Consider the following 20,269-nt stretch of genomic DNA (forward strand, 5'->3'; position numbering starts at 1 on the left):
AGTGCAATTCGCTTTGCATTTTTTCCTGTTACATCTAGTTAAACGCCCAGCTCAGCCAAAAGGGACCTGCTCCTATCCGGCGTGTGCCTAGCTGCTGATGCAATGGGATTCCAGATCTTGATGGTTCTTTATGTACTATAGAGGCAATAACAGCAATAATGTCATTTCCAAAGGAAAAAGACAAGACACTAGCACACTCACACATAATGGTAAACTGAATTTATTTCCTCTTGGAAAACAATTCCAGTAATCTCCAGGTTCAGACCGCAGAGTAAACATTAATAACAGTAACATACAGGTTAGTTCAACTGATTCAAGAATTTGGCTGTGTGAAATCATTAAGGAAAGTCTTGAACACTCAAAGCTTCAAATGGTATCCAGAAAAAAAAATTCTTTGACAATCTACATAACAACTATTGCATATATGGTAATGCTATCTGTCATATCGCAAGGCTTACAAATATATATATGGGCCTTATTCAACTATGGGTTCCTGCTCTGTGAGAAAGAGTCTTTTCATATTTTTTGCAAGAATCTTCAGCAATAAAAAATAGTCTTGAATTCATCCGTTTGTATACCAAAAGACAGAGATTTCTAGACTGAAGTTTAAATGAAAGGAAAGCCAAACAGAGCGGTAATGGAACATAGCTATTATCTTCTCCCTCCTGCTTGAAAATGACACATTTTCTTAAGCTGTTTTTTTCCCCTCACACAGTATTATTATTATTTTTATCTTTCTTGAATAGGGCCCAAGTCCACTTGTCTTTATAAGACCATTTTAGTATCAGACAACATAATACATGTGCAACACTTTATATACAGGAAGTCTATCCGGTGCTCAAAAGTTCAAACACATGAACATCCAACAGTTTCGATAATACAAGTTTTATGGTACAATACAATGTTTCTGAATAATATACATTAACAATGAAAGTTTCGTGCAAAGAGTAAAACGTGTTCCCTTTTTGTGCCACAAAGAATTCTCTGGAAGAGATGGGCCTTGCACTAACTGCTATGCTGGGTCATCGTATGATTCTGAAAGAAAAACAAAAGAAAGAGATTAGTCACAGGATAGGCATTTCTGTGTGGAAGAAAGATGCACAAACAATACTACCAACATCATGCAACATAATGTATTGGAAAGAAAATATTTTTGATCCCTCCCTGTCTTAAAGTAGCCAGCAGCAGTTTGCTAGCAGACAAAAGCGTTACTCCCAGCTGTTTCACATGGCTGCTCTTTCCGTAGGTCACAAGGCAATACAATGTCTCTAGGTAAGCTTGAACAGACTTGAACTAAGAGAAAATGCATACTTCTTTGGTGTATCTGGTAGCTACTTACATACTGTGTATGATTTATATAGTATGCAAATGAGGAGTGCATTCATTTCTCATAAAAGACATTGCTGCCTATAAAGCCCAAATATGATAATTGGACTCTGCTTCCTAGACTGCGGCATCGCTTCAAGTGGTTTATTACATTAAAACCCATTTCCGCCTAAACAGGAGCACAGTATATTGTGGTAAGAGCCATTCTGCATCCAGTGCAGAACTCAAAGTCTGATGAGAAAACAGGAGCTGCAACAGCTCTTCCTTTAGTCACCAAAAACCACAGATCTTTTTCCTCAGGTGAGTGTACTGCCTTACTCAAGGTGACATAGCACAGACTTTGGGAGCCTGAAATTCTCCTTTCCCACACAACGAATGAACATCATATCTAGTAGCAAACAAGTTTCACCCTTTCTCATATCACTGCCCTAATGGAGTCAATCATTTTTAAGGATGAGAGATGCTATTTCAACACTTGCACTGGCTCAGATCCTTCACAAGCATCAAGCCGAGAGCAATGAGTCAATCCAGTACATGTTAAATTTTCTGCAGGGTAAACTAGCTCCACAGAAAATGGGGAAAAGTCTGTGAATGCTATTTCATAGACAAGTGGGTAGCCATTGAATAGTTACGAATTTTGCCTCCAGTGATCTGGGCCAGATTTGGGCCAATGACTCAGAGGGGAAGGGTGTTGTATCCCACAATTTGCTCCTATCATGTGCAGGCCCCTTATCCTGCTTTATTAGGTTAATCTGTCTTCAAACTCCTTTGGACTAGCACACTTCAGGATGAACCTGTTCCCAGAAGACAGCCATCATTTTCAATGAAGTGAACATCTACTGAACCATACCCTCCAGAGCCACCCATGAAAAGACACATAAAAACAGCCTTGGCAAAACAAATGTGAAATACAGCATGATTGCAGACCCATCTGATAGTTCTCCCTCCCTTTTTCTTTCCTTAAACTATGCACACACACAAACAATAGTTCATGGGACATTTGGCAAGGAAAAGATCTTACAGTAAGACTGAGGAATTTTTAATCTAGTGCCATTCTCAAGATTAAAGGAAAATGACCCAGTGACACTCGAAGATGCAGTTTCCAGATGTGAATACAAAATGATTTAATGCTGATGGCAGGAATTCCAGACTGTCCAAGGCCAGAGAGTGTTAAAAAAATACACTCTACCAGTTGATTTCATCTAGCTTCATATCCTTCACATAAAAGCATTTGAAAAATGCTGTAAAGCAGTAACAATACACTGCAGAGTAAAATGTTGGCTGGTCACAGGTAATGGGCTCTGACTTTAAACCACAAAAGCAGGGAAATTAAGAGTTAAGCCTGACAGTCAGCTCTTTTGTCATCCTGTTGTGTCCATTTATTGCAGCACTTACAGCATAACACAACAGGCTTATTGGAGACCTGGCAGTACCTAGAAACAACAGGACATGTTAAATATGGGGTGTCAGCCTGAATTCAGATTTCTAATTCGTTTTGAGTAGTTAAAGTTATTTACCAGTTGTTATATTGCAGAGAGATATTTGGGGAGATGCCTTTTGTTTTCAGTCTGCTGAGGGAGAGCATGTGTCAGTTATTCCTATTTTTTATTTCTTCTAACTAACTGAAAAATGCATAATCAGTTTGGGTCTGGATGAACGGCAGCATGTGAAACAGTCGAAAGCATTGCTGTAACTGTAGCTGCAGCGACATTTCTGAGTAAAAAATAAAGGGTCCAAACGTGAGGGAGACAAAATAAAACGTGGAACAAGGACTGACTTGCCCTTGCTCTCAGTGTCCCTGACTCCTGTGCCCTGGTGCAAAATGAGATTCTCTAGAGATAGCAGAAGAAAACAAGAGTTGCTGAGGAAAACATGACAGGGCAGGATGCAGACATTAGGAAATGCTTTGAGTTTAGGCTTAAACAGGCAACTGTACTTACTGCAAACAGTCAAAAGAGAACACAGGTGCCAAAGTAATTACTGTTCCCCAAAAGTGAGCGAGATTAGGGAGAAATGACTATTTGGCTAAGTATCAAAGAAAGAAAAAAAAAGTGAAAGCACCTCAGCAGCACAACATTGACAGGACGAGCAGGCGAAGGATGGGAAGGCAGAGATAAGAAAAGGAGCAAAATTCTGTAATCCCCCAGAGAGCCATATTCCACTTCACCGAAAGCCAGCTATTGGAGACCCCACGTCTGAGTGACTGAAAATTGCAAACATTAATCCCGGTTATGAACTGTTGTTGTTTTTATGAGGGGTGCTGTGTTTAAAAATTTAGGGCAAGATTCTCCTCTACTACCCACCCAGCAGACCTCGGCCGCGCTGCGCTGGCCGCCTCGCGCGCGGCGCGCTGCCCGCCCGCCTGGCGCTGGCGGCTCCCGCAGCGGGGGCAAAGCAGAACCCGGCGCTGCAGGGCCGTGGGAGAGCACAGTATCAGAGCGAAGAGCCCCCCGGGTGGCGCGGAGAGCGGGCTGCCCTTCGCTAAATATCCAGCGTGCAAGTTGGAAATCTGCCTCCTCCAGAAACTTCAAAACAGTTTGCTTGAGTTTGGAGCAACTAGTGTATTCGTTTGGCAGACAGGAGTAATTTAACTAAGAGCAAAAGGTATCAGACGCTGCCCTTCTTTGCTTCCCCCAAATTTGATTGCACGTATACACATCTGTTTAGTCATGAGGTAGTCTCCCTGTGAAGCAAAAATTTTTATTTCCTGCTTAGCAAGGGAAAGGAAAAATTATTCTACTAAGATACTTCTTCCTGGACTTCAGCAATGGCTAAGTTAAAATTTCCAAATGCTTTTGATTTCAGGAATAGAAACTAGTTTGCAGACACAAACGTGAGCTTTGCATGCACAAAATGGAGGAACAGTGAAGGAGAAGGTCTGTCTGTCACCACATTTGCTACCACATTAGAAACAAACCAAACCAGAAAAACTGTTGTACAACCCCAGTTTCTCTATCTTGGTATTATTTAGAAAGCACATACTATATTATCTGAGAGAATCTGAATTCAACATACTTTACATGGAAAATGAAGTCTTAAAATGTATTTGCCTTGTTTCTAGAGCCTGAGGTTTTTCCATAGCAGAACCTGTCACATGAACCCAGAATCCGAATTGTGTGCGAGGTGCTATAAACATTATATGCCACCCCTTTTCTGCATAAAATGCTTTGGGGTGTCCCCATGGTTAGTGTTAGTGAGTTAAAAACATGCCCTCATTTCAGTGTTACACTGGGTGGAAGAATCTCCTCCGCAAAAAAATAAAAAAAGATTTCTTTGCAGAAACACTTGAGACAAAAGAGGTAATAGTTGTTGTTGTCTGGTGTATGTTTTTTTATTTCAGACAGAACACGAGATTTATTAGCTAGCAAAAAATTCCCACCCACGGCATCAAAATGCATGAAGAAAAAAATATCCATAGATAACCACAGACTCACTATCCCATTAAAATCTTTAATGTGAACTGCGGCTGCATTCTTTTTCAGTAGAACTTCTGTTTCTTACGACTAGAAGAAACAAAACATGGCTGCAGCTGTAAACCCGTGCAAAGAGGGTTCAAGTAAAGAAATATAAAGATGAAATGTAGATGCATTCTTTCAACAGATGGTAAGAGTACCACAGCAGCATGTTATTTTCCCCTCAGTTCAAGAATACAAACACAAGTAATCAATCATCACTGATTAACTAATTATGGTACCCCACTTGTTACCAGTTACCTAGAATCCTTTATCCGTGTACATTACGGATGATCTTCGTTTTATTTTTTTGTATTCAAAAAGGAAAATATCCTACTGCACTGCAATATAGTTGCAGGTTGTAAAACAGAACTCTACATTGCTATCAACCTTTAAGCACCACAATTTTTTTTTTTAACAAAAGCAATTGGTTTCCAACAGGCTGGATAATAAGTCTTTTGACCTGCATTCTTCTCTGACCCATTAAGGTCACCCCTGTGCTCGGGCATAGAGCTGACTTAGGAAATGCCTGCAAGTCCTGCATTTCATCTCCTGCCCACTCAAAATAAAGCTTTCTTTAAATGTGTCTGTACGGGTCCCTGAAGACCAGGGAGGCATCCCTGTAGTGGGCAATGGAGGGACAGAAGCTTCTGCCTTTATTAATGAATGCAGACCATTATGAGTCTGGCTGGCTCCTGCACTGTTCCCAGAAGCATATACTGTACGTGACTTAAAATGCTAGAATATTGACACAAAGCGAGCTGGGCACCCCTAAGGAAAATTACTCCTTGGATATAATGTAGGCTCGTAACAGCTATTAGAGTACAAAATAAAACCCTCCGGGATCAAACTGACATATACCGCATTCTACCTACTCCTCAAACATTAGAAGAATTTCTTTGTGAAGGCATTCTCAAGGACAGCATTAAACTGACTTTTGTAGCAATCTGCAACAGCTTTTTGGCTTACAGCTTTTAGTACTAAATCTCTAGTTTGAATCAATATAAGTACTATATCTTCCACATTAATCAATACATTTTGTTCAATACACGTTCTATTAAATTATACTTTCTAATCAAGATTTTCTGCTTCTCTTCCCTTCTTTTTATTCCAAACTTCTTACCCTGTACCACACTTTTCAAACTGTCTACAGCTAATACCGGATGTTGGATTTTCCAGAACTGAAGGGGAAGAAAGAAAGGAAGGTGAAAAAGGCAAGCCCAGCAAAACCTTAAGTGTAATGTTAATGCTGAATCAAAAATTCAGTTTCACAGTGTCAACATGTTTTCCAGATCTTCAGTCCGATGCTTCATTACTTAGCTGCTTGTCATGATATAAGGCTTCTTACACAGAAAGCTCTGCATCGGGAACTGGTGAAATATTACATCATATGGAAAGAAGTGCAGGGGAAAGGGAAAGGGGGCTATAAAGTGCTAACACTGAAAACAAACAAACGAAACTTATTCAGACATAACTATAACTTTAAGGAAAATCTCAGCAAAGCCTGATTTTTCTACCCTTTCCTCAAGCCTGTGCTGCTTCGGTACTGCAGTATACAATTTCTTGTCAAAGTCTCATTACATTATAGCAGGGTTTTTTCCTGGTAAACTGTATTATGATTATACCCAAGACTATATTGATGAGATATTTAGATTTGTGAGATACTAAGATTAAATACACACTATAAATTAAGATGTAAAAAGATATTATTTAATCTGAGGCTTTGGGGATATCTGAAACATTTAGATAGAAGATGTCTCTAGCAATCTGAGTGAGGCACACAGTTATAGTAAAGGACTTTTCCACATCTGTGTTAGGTTTGGTGGAATGTAGCTATTCTTCATAAGCAGAAAATATGAAATGCAATGTCAAAATGATAAACATGTATATTGCAGTTGTTTGCCACTGCCTTACAGATGAGAAACACTGCACTGATGTCCCTCACTTACACAGTTTCTCTTTTTCTGGTCTCCATATAATCACTGCAAACCTGCAGAGAAACTGTTGCATTTTCTTTTGACATTTAACACCATCTTATTCAGCTCATAATAGCATCTTATAATCCTTTCTAGATGACACTGTGTCACCATTAAAAAAAGGTGGAATAGCATAATAAAAGAAAAGAACAAGAATTCATAGAATTTAAAGACAGAAAAGACCCATTAGGGCGTTTTCTCCACCTATCTTGCCAGCGTCGGATTATTGCCTATAGTGTAATTTCAAGTGTTTTGCCCAATCCAATTTTAATTAGAGCTTCCAATGCTTCTCTTGGGAGACTATTTCACAGCATCACAGACCTCAGGGTTAGGATTTTTTTTCCTGATGTTCATCCCAGGAGAGGAAGAGGATCAGCCAGCCCCAAATCACACATGAAACGAAATCTGCACAGTCAGGAGCTGGTTTCAGTAGAATATCTGGACCATTTCAAAGCATCTGAAAGCAGTAAGCTTTCTTTCAATGCACCAAAACCTTAAGGGTCCAGGTCCACTGCTATTGCAAGCAGTTAAGGAGATGCTGTTAATGTAGACTCTCTCAGACGCAGTTACAAGGCAGGTAAATATGTAGTGTAAGTGGGATTTATCTGTGTTGATAAAATAAGGGCAACCCCCTTCTCAATGCACCTCCACTAAATGAATTAGCTGAATGTTATAACTCTGCTGCAGGGACACATCTATGTCCATTCTATGCTATGCTAGAACCCTTAGTTTTACTGACAGAGTATCTATGAATGCTCAGACTTAAACAATTCTGTATTTTTGATATAGGCAAAATACAGAAGGCAGGTTCATCTGAAGCTGATCAAAAGATGATTGTGACAATAGATTATTTTCCCCCCAGGTTCCTGTCCTCCCTTCAAAAACACAATAAATTAATTTAAACTATTATATCTGAAATCTTGGAACTAACATATATTTCTAATGTGGTGGATCCCAGAAATGACATTGTTTCTGTCACAAAAATAGATGCACATGTGAAGTCACTAGTCAGATCATCCTGAATGAATGCGGAAGCTGGAAAGGAGATGACGTCTGATGGTTTGTAATAGGTGAAAAATAGGAAGCCAAATGGAGACTTTCAGGAGAGGACAGAAAAAATTACAGGCAAGGTGTGCCCATAACCAACATCTTCAGGACTACAGTGAGGCTGACACAGCGGGAGCCATATTAGTGAACTTTTAAATGGGCTAAGGCAGGCTGTGATGGAGTCTCATCCAAGTCAAATTTGACCACCACCATGAACCTAAGAAAATACAACTTCTGAAACCAGAGATTTCTGGCAAAATAGGCATTTGATCTGAACTACAGAAAAAAAAGGGGGAGGGGGGGCAAGAGAAGCTATGTACCTGCAAATACCACTTATGTGTGGAGAGTTGTTACCAGACTTTGAAGTCAAGTCTTTCCTCTTTTCTCATTTGAGAAAGTCAAAACTGAACTGAACTGCAGTTATTCACATAACTTCGTTCACCTAAGCTATTTGATCTGGTATGTTAGTGACTCTGAAATGATGTGACTGGTCATTACCATGATCATTCACTCAGTAATATTTCTGTACAAGTCCCACTGTTCTGGTTCTCCTACTCAAAAATTTCCAGCTGGGTGAGAGAAAGCAAAGTCATAAAAACCTCTGTATAGCATGCTGCCAGGTATGCAAACTGAAATTAAAAAAAAAAAAAAAAAAAAAAAAAAAAAAAAAAAAAAAGACATCTATTTTTCTTCAGAGACTTCCATAAAGCCACTAGTAAAATGTTAATGATTCCTTTTTGGATTGATTGCTATACATAGGTGCATATATATATACATATATCTGCTGTATGGAAAAGAATGTCATACATTTTGAGGGACAACAAATAAGACCTTCATCACTGTCAACCAGAAGTGAAGAGACACAAACAAAAGTGGTTGTGCATCATCTTTGCACCTCCTTGATCACAGAGGTTGCAAGGGCTCCTGGCTTAAGCCCCTGATATAAATCAGAGCAGCTTCAAGGGTGCTCTAATCTACAGTGCCTGATAGCAGCCTCTCTTAAGCATCCTTTCCCCTGCTTGAGGTTTACTGAAATGCTCTGGAATTTATGACAATCTTTTATGCTCTGGGTAAGGTGTGTCTCAATGTAGGGGCAAGGTGTATATATATACACTCTGATAAACAATAAAATGATGGCAGCGGGAAGAAAGCGCAATGGTTAGGACTGGTTTACAGCTGGTTAGACTAATTGACAATTCACCAAAATCAGGGAATCTCTCTTTTTTATTTATGCTGCAGAGGGGCTGTGCTGTTGCTCAGGAACCAGGCATACATCCTGTTTGTAGAAAAACAAGGCTTTTGTGACACTGCAAATGTTTTAAATTAGCTTTTCTTCCCCTAATAAGAAGAGGGTTCACTAAGTGCGAATAAAAGCTTAAATAAAAAAAGGGGAAACAATGTACTTCTGAGAAATATAGAGTATTATATATACTTCTGAGATTTACAGAGTATTATATATAATATTCTGAGAAATACAGAATATTATTCCAAAACATGATTATGATTAACTAGGTATGCATTAAGAGAAACTCCACTGAAATCAAGGGAGTTATGAGAGACAGCCAAACAAGAACAGGCCAACAGAGGTGGCTTTTTGCACACCCTCTGCAGAGGGGACAGCCAAAGGTCCCTTCACCACATCACACACAGCCAGGCACAAGAGTAAGCAGAAACCAAAGCTGAACAAATCCACGTTTATCTGCAGCTACTGTACAGTAGAGTAACAGGGGACAAAAAGCTTTGATAGGAAATACTGCCTAATAAGATATTCAGGGATTAAGTCAGTGTTTTAGAGACAGATGTGTTCATGGGCTAGTAGTTGCTATGCTTTATTTTTTTTTTCCTTGTTATGTTTAATTTATAATGCTAGTGCTTTCTAAACTACAACATCTGTAAACAAGGTTAAGTTTGACCTCCCTCCCATTTAACATCCATGAGCAGTACTCCTACTTCGTGCTCTAATTTTAGATACTTTAAAGATGAATCTTGGAAGAGAAAGGGAGAGAGGTAAAAAAAGACAACAAAAAATTCTTGTCTGACAATATGTGTTCATCTCACGTGAATACAAATTTGCCTAGCTAAGAGGGAGGAATCAGATCCTGTAAGTAGAGCTATGTGATGTACAGATTCCTTTATAGGTCAAACCCAATTAAACAAACTACTACTAAATATTTAAGAGCTCAGTGCAGTAATTAGTGACAAATAATGGAAGCTTAAATTGATAATTGCACAGAAATGTCCTGTTGGAAACAGTACATGTTGCCTGCTCCTCCTGTTTTTCTCCTCCTCACTGAATTCTGATAGGTCTTTTCAGGGATTAAATTGACAAATGAAACTGCATTTTATACACATCTATTCAGTCAGTAATGCAGTTTTCTACAAGTTGGCAGAAGAACCCTTCCAAGTGGACCTACTTCTCCCCAGACTTCCATTCTGGGCTTTCTGATTTAGAGCAGAGTAACCCTCAGATCAGTGCATTGATTTCAAATCTTAAACTGACTGGCGGATCCAGAATTTAAGCTCCTGCCCATAGGATTCAAAAAGTCATCCATTTAAAAGGGGGAAGAACACAGTGCTTTATATGCAGTGATTTATAGGCAAAGGGCAACCTTTAAAACAATGATCCTTTCCAGCTTTACACTAATGCACGTACAAGAATTCCTTTGAACAAAATTACAAGTGATATTACAAGTTTCTTGATACAGTCTGAAAGAAAAGCGTTGTGACTTGTCTTCACTCTGATTATACAGACAGATGCATGCCACACTCGTACTGATCATCAGATTCACCTTGCTACCTGCTGACATTATGGAGGGTATTACGCTTATCAGTTGACACAAGGATATCTTGGAATTTGGATTCCTTGTGTATTGCCAGTCACGCACGGTGCCTTGTACAACAGCACTCAGCACACTGCAGTGTATGGATCAGCCTAAGATTAACACAAAGTAAGTCACTAACCTAAAAGTAAACTCCACAGCAGCTCACTCTTTAAAATCACCAAACCAGCTTTTGTACATGGAAATTGTACGTGGTAAGTAGCCAGGTAGTAAGCATCCACACACCCAATTAGAGAATGTATGAATAGATTGGTGCATATTTTGATATGAACAGACTGGTGCATGTTTTGAAGCCCAAAATCAAGAGCACAGCTAAAAATGTGCCCCTCTTAATCCTAAAATGTGTACAAAAGAGTAGGAAAGACTATGGGCCCTGCTAGTTCTCTTCCTCTTCTGAATGTTGATGTTCAACCCCAGACTCAGCTGCACTTTGGCTCATCTCTTTTTCCTTCAAGGTAGTTTGTGAGGAAAGGCAGATTGAGCAGGTTTGACGGTAACACCCAAAGGTTCCTGAGCTGATAAGCTGGGGCCCCCATAGACCCTGTTCTGACTTTGTTCACACTGGTCACTGTGCCAACCCATCTTGGAAATCTTACAGCCCTTCTTCCTATGGCTCTTCAGACAAGGAGGAGTGGGAACTGGCATAGTGGTTATGTGGTGTGCTTGGTGTATTACGAATACACTTTAGAAGATAAATTAATAAGGACAATTTTTATCCCTTCAGAGCTGGCAACCATCTGGATAGTTAAGGACTCTGTACTGAAATGTTATGTTCTTAGAACATCATTTGAGCTCTCTCCTTTTCCAGTCCAAGGAATTCAACTGATAAAAGCAGTGCCCAGGTTGTACCAGTAGGTGACTTTTTGAGAGACCAGAATGCTATTGTGCCTTTTTAAACAAAATCACCACATCTAATTTTTTTTAGTACAGACACTGTAAATCAATAAATCTGGAGCGCTTACTGACATCTGGTACCAGGGCAATAAAATTTTATGTTTCTCATTGTGGTTGTTGGTTGTAAAATGAAGAAGTCTAGATTTTCTATTGTCTTCTGCTTTGTTGTCACTTGTATTTGTCTAAAAGAAGTGTAAAATGCAACCACAGCTGAATGTGAGGCATTTTTCTCTCACTTTCTGCTGGACTCAAAGCCTACACAAGGAGCAAGACAGTAAAGTCTTACCCCTTTTAAGTCCAAATCCTACATTTTAAATTTTTTCCCCCCAAATAAGAACTATTACAGAATGAAGCATTTTTCTAAGCCTTTTTCTTTGCTCCCCATGAGGAAAGAAGTATCCTCCTTCTGAGTGTCTTTCTCCGTGTCCGGTCATTCTGTTTGCCATCACACATCTGGCCAGTGACACATAACAAGCCAGATATGTCATTAGAGCCAGCCTTGACCCGGCACTGGCAGTCCAAGAAATGCTGCCCCCCCGCTCCCCAACTCTGGGCTAGGTTTGTGATGCTGTGGTACTCGTGTGTCCTAGGCTATCTCCTGCCAGTGAATCCAGCCTTTCGCAGCTGCCGCTTTCACCTCTTGTTGCTTGTTAGGACTATTTTTTCAGCATGGTAATCTTTCAATCAAGTGAAAAGAATCACATTTAGGAGGGAAAATAACTGGAGATACCACTTACTTTCATTTGCTGCCTATGTTTAGCGCCAAGCTGTCCGAAATACAGAACTTTAATTCCTTTACAAAAAGATGTGCTGTAGCTATGGTGAGGTTAATCTATAACCCTCATAGTCTTATATAAATTGCTACTCCAAGTTAATTTTAATTCATTACAATAAAACCCACCTAATTAAAATAACTCTTTAAAGTGAAGTATTAGCTTGATCCCAGAATAACAGCAGAATCTTCTCTATCTGAGAGCGATTCATCATACCACAGCACACACTTATATAAATTCAAAGGTAAGCTATAAACAAGTACACAGCAATACTGCCATGCATAAAGGGGCAGGCAACAGGAGGCCTGCTTTCTAATCAGTCCTCAAAGGAACTTGCCACACAGAAGTGGCACTTATTCTAATTTAAAGCTCTCACAGTTACTTTACCTTGGCAAAATTTATAAACTAATAACTTTACTAAAGAGACTGACATACCAAACAGAAAAACAGAAGCAACACAAAGATTCAGGCCCACAGAGAAAGCAGCTTTCCCCGAAAGGTACTGTCTTTGGGAATGAGATAAAACATTTGTTTGGGGGCTGCTCTTACAGTCTCTGATGTTCAATACAGTTCTGCACCATATCATTAGCATCAGCAAGATCTGTACTGTCACTTTGCTGTGGTCTATATCCTATTGTCCCTGCAAATCTTCTCAGCATCATAAGACATTTTCCACATCTGTATATTTGTGTTCTGGTCAGCTCTACCAAAGAAACACGTCTGGATTTGAAAGAAGTTTACTCTGGGGTAAAGCTTTCCTTTAAAATGTCATCAAGTTGTCAGGAGATCTACTCTCAAAATGTCAGTTTAAAAACATACTTAATATTTGCAATTAAAACTCACATTCTTTCTGGTTTCTATTACTTTCTTTCACAGTAACTGTTAAAAAATTATGAAAATTATGCTGTTCTTGATTTACAAATACAAAGAAGAAAAAGAAAAAACAGAAAGCAATAACAAGGGTTAAGCAGAAAGTCCCTGGAATACATGCAGCACAATATTGGAATTTTTTTGTTATATCCTAAAACACACCACTTTGTAGAAAGTTCCTTTTCAAATCAAAGTAACACTACAGTAAAACAACTGTAGGCAAAATTTCTAAGTCACAGTGCAGTTTGTGTCAGAACACTCATCACTTCAGCCTGACCTGTCAAACTATCTTTGGGAACACAATAAAAAGGCAAATTTGCAAGTCAGTGAGAAACTTCTGAATGATAAAGAAGTAGGCATTGCTCACAAACTACAGGCTGCTATGCAGTGCTAACTGAGCTGTGCCGATGCTTAGAGCAGACGTCTGTTGCTTCCTACAGCTCACAGACACACCTGCTTGGACTGTGCTCCTAGTTCTACTTAGAGGGTCAACATTTTGAAGCTCTAACTTCAGAAACCAAAAGAAAATTTTGGGGGTCAGGTAAGTCATGTGGAACAGAGATTAGAGCTTAGTACTGTACACAGATACCCACTATCAGCAATAGTGCCATATTATGAATTTGAAGTGGTTAAGACAACATTTTTGAAGCTTGGCAGGCATTTTCAGGTGCCTACACTTTCAGGAGGTACTTAGTACCTTGCAGAATCTATCCCCAAATCCAATCCACTTACTTAAGTGACCCTGTATGATCCCAGCACGCCTCTTTTAGGCACTAGGGATTAACGTTTTGGCTACAGGGCTTTTTCAGAAACTAACACAGTTGTCAAACAGTCTACAGAACTCACCAGAGATTCATTTCTAAGGGCTGTTGGAATCACTGCTTTTCAGAGATACATTTCTCTATTATTTCCTGCAGAATAGTCCAACATCTGTAGAAACTTATCATTCTCTGGTAAATTCTGTCCATTTTCAGACTCATTTCTATAAGATCAGCTTGTATTTTTGGAAACTCTTGTGGCCTAAACATTCAAATCTTGGGTCAACTCAGTCTCCATGTTAAAGCTGACTGAACTTATGCCAACTTGTAACAGCCCCCATGGGACTGTTAAATGAATTAAGACTCCCTAGAATTCATCGGAGTCGAGACAAGCCTGTGAGGACAAAAAGGGAGCGAGTGATACAGAACCAGCTAGCAAAATACACAGGGACTGTTGCATACTGACTGCTGCATATTAAGGGAATCCTTAGCTGTCTGACTAAGGTACCTTTTATACTGGCAGGGGATGCAAATTGGAGCCTGAGGATCCGTACTTTCATTTTCAAAGCACTTTGCAAACATCAACCACTTCACCTTCACACCATTGCTGCGAGGGAAGTAAATATGTACAGTTCCAGCATCCTCACTTTTCTGGATGTGCAAGGAAGCACAGGGCATTTTTACAGGCACAGTTTGCGTTCATGCGCAAAAGGGAGCTTTTGAAAACCTCTTCCTTCGTGGGCAAATGAATTTCCCAAGGCCACAGAGGGAATTAGTGGCAGAGCAGGGATTAGCAGGCAGATCCTGCTATCCAGCCTGGTGCTAAGTGCACACACTGCCTCCCTAGCAATACATTGAAGCAACTTGCTGAATTCCAGCTGTACTCTGCTTTACTGTACAGAACAGATTATTGCATGTCATCCTTTCTAATCTCTCCTGTAAGAGGTGTTCTATGTGCTTCTCATGCCTCCCCTTTTTATCCCCCCCCCCCCCCCCCACAAATGGCGGTAAGATTAGAAATAAGTTGTTTTCTCAAGGCTGAGATTAAAAATGGCTCTGCATTTTGCTTAGCATTCCTCTGAAGCATGGGCAGCGTGTGTGTGTGTGTGTCTGAAAATGAGTCGAGTGAAAGGAAGGAATGAGAGATGCTAAACAATGCTGCACAAAGTTGCAGACTGTTCGGCTACAGGCCAGAAAATGAATCCAATTTTTCATTCTGTCATTATAAATATTTCAGTGCAAATGGTACTGATTTTCTGCAACTGTGGTTAAGCAAAGGGCCTCCGAGTGAATATTTAAGGAAAAAAAAAAAAAGAAAAGAAGAAGAGGGAGGGAAAGAAGGAAAGAGAAAGGAGAAGGAAAAATTAAGGTTAGCAACCAATTAATTGCAAACTTTAAATGTAAAAGATTCTGGGGAAAAATTCTACAGTGATGTAGCGTGTGACTCAAAGAAGGAGGGAAAAAAAACATTTACTCTGCTCTTCTTCTGACAGTTTCTCATAAAATATCTGCAGTCCATCTATCTTTTAGTACTCCAGGCTCCTCTGGAGAGCAGAAAATAGTAGTTTAAAGCTCACTTCAGTGCCAGTCTGCGGGAGATTGCTTTCCACAGGACCCCTGCTGATGGAGGCCTAGGGGAAGAGGCCCAGGAGTTATTCAATCAGTCCAAGGCTCTGGGGCGGCTGGGGGTCCTTTGAGGGCTGATTATAAAGCTGCCCTCCTGTTGCCTGCCTCCGAACAGAACGAAATGAGCAGCCTCTTGCTGAGCAGATTCTGCAAGAAGGAATTTCACCTGTCATGGAGTTTGTCAGAATTTCAGGATTTATCTTGGTGCAAAATTAATAAAATACCAACCAGGATTTCAGCCTGACTACTCAGCTGTGTCATCTCAAAGTGATCTTTCACCTAAGAAAACCTGGACACAGAGCTACTGAAGTCATTCTTGCCCTACTTTTATTTTGGAACTTCAGCAGGATGCTATGACTGAATAACAAAACTATTAGATGTGAATTTCCTAACAATTACACCAAACGTCAAATGCTGGGTGGGTGCTACTGTCCTAACGCATGACCTTCCACCCTACTTTTGTGGCTCCAAAACCTCCCTGGAATAAGCCAGGAATCTGAAATATAAAAAGACCATTTCTGCAGTTTATAACCTAGTAGGTCCCTTATGGCAGCACATCTGTTAAGTTCATACGTTGGTATTTCAGGTCTGGATTTGATTTATAAGTTTTAAAGGAGTACAAACAACAGACTACATAAGACTACAATCTGTGAAACACTGCAAATTAATATTTTTGTGACAGTCAAGTACAGAGTCTTTTAACCATATTCTGTGTCTAATATCCATCCTTCCAGTAAGGGGCCAGGTTGATAAAGTATTGTCTCAAACCTCTGTGAACTGAGTTCAGTTCTTTCTAAGCCAGACAGTCTCATCGGTTCTTTTCTGACTGCGCCTTACAGCAATAATAATAATAAAAAATCTTCATATGCCGTCTATTTAAGTAAGATTGTGTTAGCTTATAGTATCTGGTCACATGAATTCCAAGTCTCAGGTAGCACAGAAGCAATTAGCTTGCAGCCTGCCAGACAGCTTTTTCAGTTAAATGAGGAGATCAATTTGTAAAAAATAAAATAGTTGTCAGCATAAGACACTTGGTTGGTAAGTAAATATACAATGGCATGGGTTCAAATCACAACATGGAAAAAGAGAGAGATGCACTGTATCAAGAAACAGCAAAACATGCCCAGATTGGGAACAAAGATGGGTATGCTGTTAATAGCAATTACCCTACATTGTGGAAATTTCTGTATACTGCTCAGAGCTGTCTGCTGTTCGAAGTAACAAATCCACCTCTCCGTCTATTTGCTGGGCAGTATTTTCTAATGAGAGCTTAAAACAAATAGTAACATACCCCTTTGCCAGCTCCTCTCCATTTAAATGACAATTCAACATTAATACACATCATAAAGCCACCTTTACCAGGCAGTAGTAGTCTGGCAGTTTTAGCACCAAGAGATCTCACAGCAAAGAGAGAGAGAAAGCAAGCAAGCAAATGCACAGATGGTGGGAGGGGACACAGGGTGCTCTCAGCAGGCTACAGTAGAGATGCATTAACTCCACAGAGGGATAAGGGCTTCCCACCAGTACAGTCATGAATTATAACTGAGCATGGGAGTGAGTTCTTAGTGCCTGTCTCACAGCAAATATACTGTTCCATTTTCCAGCACAATCACCTTTCACCTTTACAAACTCAAAGCAAAGCAAAATGCACCACTAATATTTAACAGTATCACAGTTTCTTTATACTGCACAGCACACATCTACACACACAAAGTAAGGGTATCCACTCACAAAGAGCATCCCCAAGCAGAGAGATTTACACACATCCATGTTTAGTGCCTGTGTCTAGTGATTCTGCTGCAAAATGAGATTATAACAATACAGATAAACAACTAAAGCTGCATGTAGAAATGTGTATAACTCAGCAGTTTTGGTTCACGAGGACTGAATCATCTCTTTCCCTCTTCCCTTGTTAACAGGGTGGAGGACACTCCATTTCAGCTTTGAGCATAAAGGAAACTCAACTCAAAAAAAATCCTAAGAGTCTGCAAAAATCCACTCTAAATCATATGTCAGCCTCAGGCGGATCAAAGCACAGTGTACCTGGCCCCGATAACAGGTAGAAAAACTAAGCTTAAAAACTGTTCCTCCCAGTTGGGGTTTTGTAATGAAACAGTTCCAGTTGGGTAGCCATCTGCATCCAAGACTTTTTGACTAATGTTTGGAATAGAGCAATCAAACGATGTTGATGCGCTCAAGAAAAAAAAAAAGAAAAAAAGAAAAAAAAGAAAACCACCACTTTTGAGCCAAGATTGAGGTTTACTGGAGTTTCCTGGATGTGTCTCTTTCTGAATCACTGACCACACCTTGTTTTTACAAACTATCTGCACCTCCTCCCTAGGGGAATTCATCCCCTCCCAAACTTGCCTCCTACTCAATGAACTTATCAATGGAGAAAACTTGTTATTTTAGGCAGCTGAAAATTTGACCATGTTTAAAGGATTCATTTTCCATGCCTTTCACTTTCGCTTAAATCCTCAGTGTTCCTGTTCTAAATGACAGCACCGCGAGCGCTGCTTTTAAGCACTATTCATCTTGCCTACCACATCTCAGCCTTTCACACAGAAGGCTGCTCTCTCACCAACAACGGAGCCTTACTCCTTTATAGCTTGAGGGCAGAGACTGTTACTAGCTGTAGACTCGCTGCAAATATCACAATAAAGGATATAAATGTGAATTTCTCTTAAAATACAGGTTCAGCTCTGGAGGTACCTTGCTTTAGAAAACTCTGTCAAGAGCAAACAATATGTCTTGCTCCAAAACGCACAGCAGCCTTCCTAGTTGAAACTGCTGTTCTGAATGATCAAAACGTGCCAGTGGAATCAGGATACTTGTGAATTTTAGCCTCTGCTCCATTTTGGGTCTGTAATCAATACTTTTCCTTCCTTCACACTTAATATATGTAATCTTGCTTTGGCAGCGAGTCTTATGGAACACTAAAAAAAACCTAAACAACAAACATCCCCCCTCAAATCCCAGAGCCTTAGCTTGAGGAGATGCAGGGCTACAGCGCTAAGCTCTGCCACTGACGAAGGTAGGGTCCAGACTACAGATCACAGAAGGGGGCAGGCTTGCCACCACAGACCCCTCTGCCTGCTGATTTGGTGCTCCAAAACCATGGAGGGGTGAGAATGCAGCAGGACACAGGGGCTGGCACAACCCTCTGCCTATGCTCCGGAGGGAAGAGGGGTCCGATCTTGAGTGACAAAGTTTCAAGGACACCTTTGTGCCCTCATTCGGGGTGGGGTGGGGGGAACGGCAGGACCAGTGGTGAGCAGAGCCAGGACGGAGGAGCTTACTGCTGGGGCCAGAGGGAGGGGGGCCAGCAGCTGGCTGGGGGGGAGGGAGGGTGATCTGCAGAACTGGCCACGAAGCTCCTCAGTACACCATAGCTGGATGCTTCATAAAGTCACACGGATGGCACTCCCGGAGATGGCCATCTGTCATCAGCTCGGGCCAGACGAAAGAGCAGCTATTGGTAGCTAACAGCAGGGCAATGGTAGGAAGGTTTAAGTCCTAGAATTAAGAAATAGTGCTTCCTGTTTAGCACAGCAAATCAGTCATCGATATGAACTACATTAACAAGAAATTAATGGACGGACAATTAAGAGAACTGAACTGATTCTACCAGAGAAATTACTCAAATGCAAACAGAGTGCTTATTTCTTCCGCTTACTCCAGATGTATTGGCCAACTGATCTGACTAATGGCAAGGTGTATGCTGAGACATTCATGGCACTGAAGATAAAAACTCATTTTCTGAGAAGGGCGGAATTCCATTTCTAATGATTATTTGTGGGCCAGGGAATATACTTGCTGCCTTCCCTGCCCTCAGTCTACAACAGGACTCCCTGATGTTCACACAGGTGTCTACAAGGACTGAGGTTAGAAATTGGCCTTTATGTAATAACTGAAGCTTTCATTATTATTATCGTGAATTTTTTTACAAGTGCCTTATCATCATTACCAGCATCACTTAGTAAAAAAATATTTGCCTTCCTACGCAATATCATTTCTATCTTGGTTCTTTCTTTGCCCCACAATCTCCTGTCCATTCTTCCAACCCTTTCTCTTTCATTTCCTTCTCTTCTGTTTTTCTGTGTTTTTTCTTTTCTGCAGCAACTTCTGATTTGCTTCTTTGGACTGCAGTCACACACACTTCCCTGTTTCATTTGCTAAAATGATCAGAAATCATGATGTTAATGTTGGCATGAAACATCATTGCTATGTTTCAGAGTCAACATCTAAAAAGACAAGATAGGAACAATGGAGCTTATCCCCTGATTGCCATTGTCTCATGCTGTTTACAGACTGGAGAAACAAACTTCACTTTATATTTGCTTTACATATATATTTTATATATACATACACACACACACACACATACGCACACTTTATTTTATATATATATTTTATATATTTTACGAACTGTATTATATTGCCTGATTCTGCAGAAACTATTTAATGTGGACCACACAAGGCAGTAAGGAGAACATACCCAAAATGTGAGTTAATTTTTTGTTGTAATTGATTTAGGGCCTTTTCTAAAATAGATTCCTATATTTTACCATGGGGGGAAAAAAAAGGAAAAAAAAAAAAAAAAAAAAAAAAAAGAAAGCCAGGCATACAAGAGCATAAACAGGAAGCAGTATGAAAAATAAGAACATATATTTGTGCATGTATTCATTTGGGCATGACTATATCAAC

At 40.1% G+C, this 20,269-nt stretch overlaps 1 protein-coding gene across 8 annotated transcripts in view; it reads right to left on the bottom strand.

Moving 5' to 3' along the window:
* Positions 1–204: 204 nt before the first annotated feature.
* Positions 205–20,269, bottom strand: part of ZNF521 (zinc finger protein 521) — a 231,687-nt gene continuing 211,622 nt past the window's right edge. For all 8 annotated transcript variants that reach the window (XM_062570240.1, XM_062570233.1, XM_062570232.1 and 5 more), the window contains one exon: positions 205–1,035. In XM_062570240.1, the coding sequence (XP_062426224.1) occupies positions 1,006–1,035 (30 nt within the window). In that variant the 3' untranslated portion in view covers positions 205–1,005. The remainder of the gene's footprint in view (positions 1,036–20,269) is intronic.

The sequence above is a fragment of the Rhea pennata genome, chromosome 2, assembly GCF_028389875.1.
Source record: "Rhea pennata isolate bPtePen1 chromosome 2, bPtePen1.pri, whole genome shotgun sequence".
In the NCBI taxonomy this organism is placed as follows: Eukaryota; Metazoa; Chordata; class Aves; order Rheiformes; family Rheidae; genus Rhea; species Rhea pennata.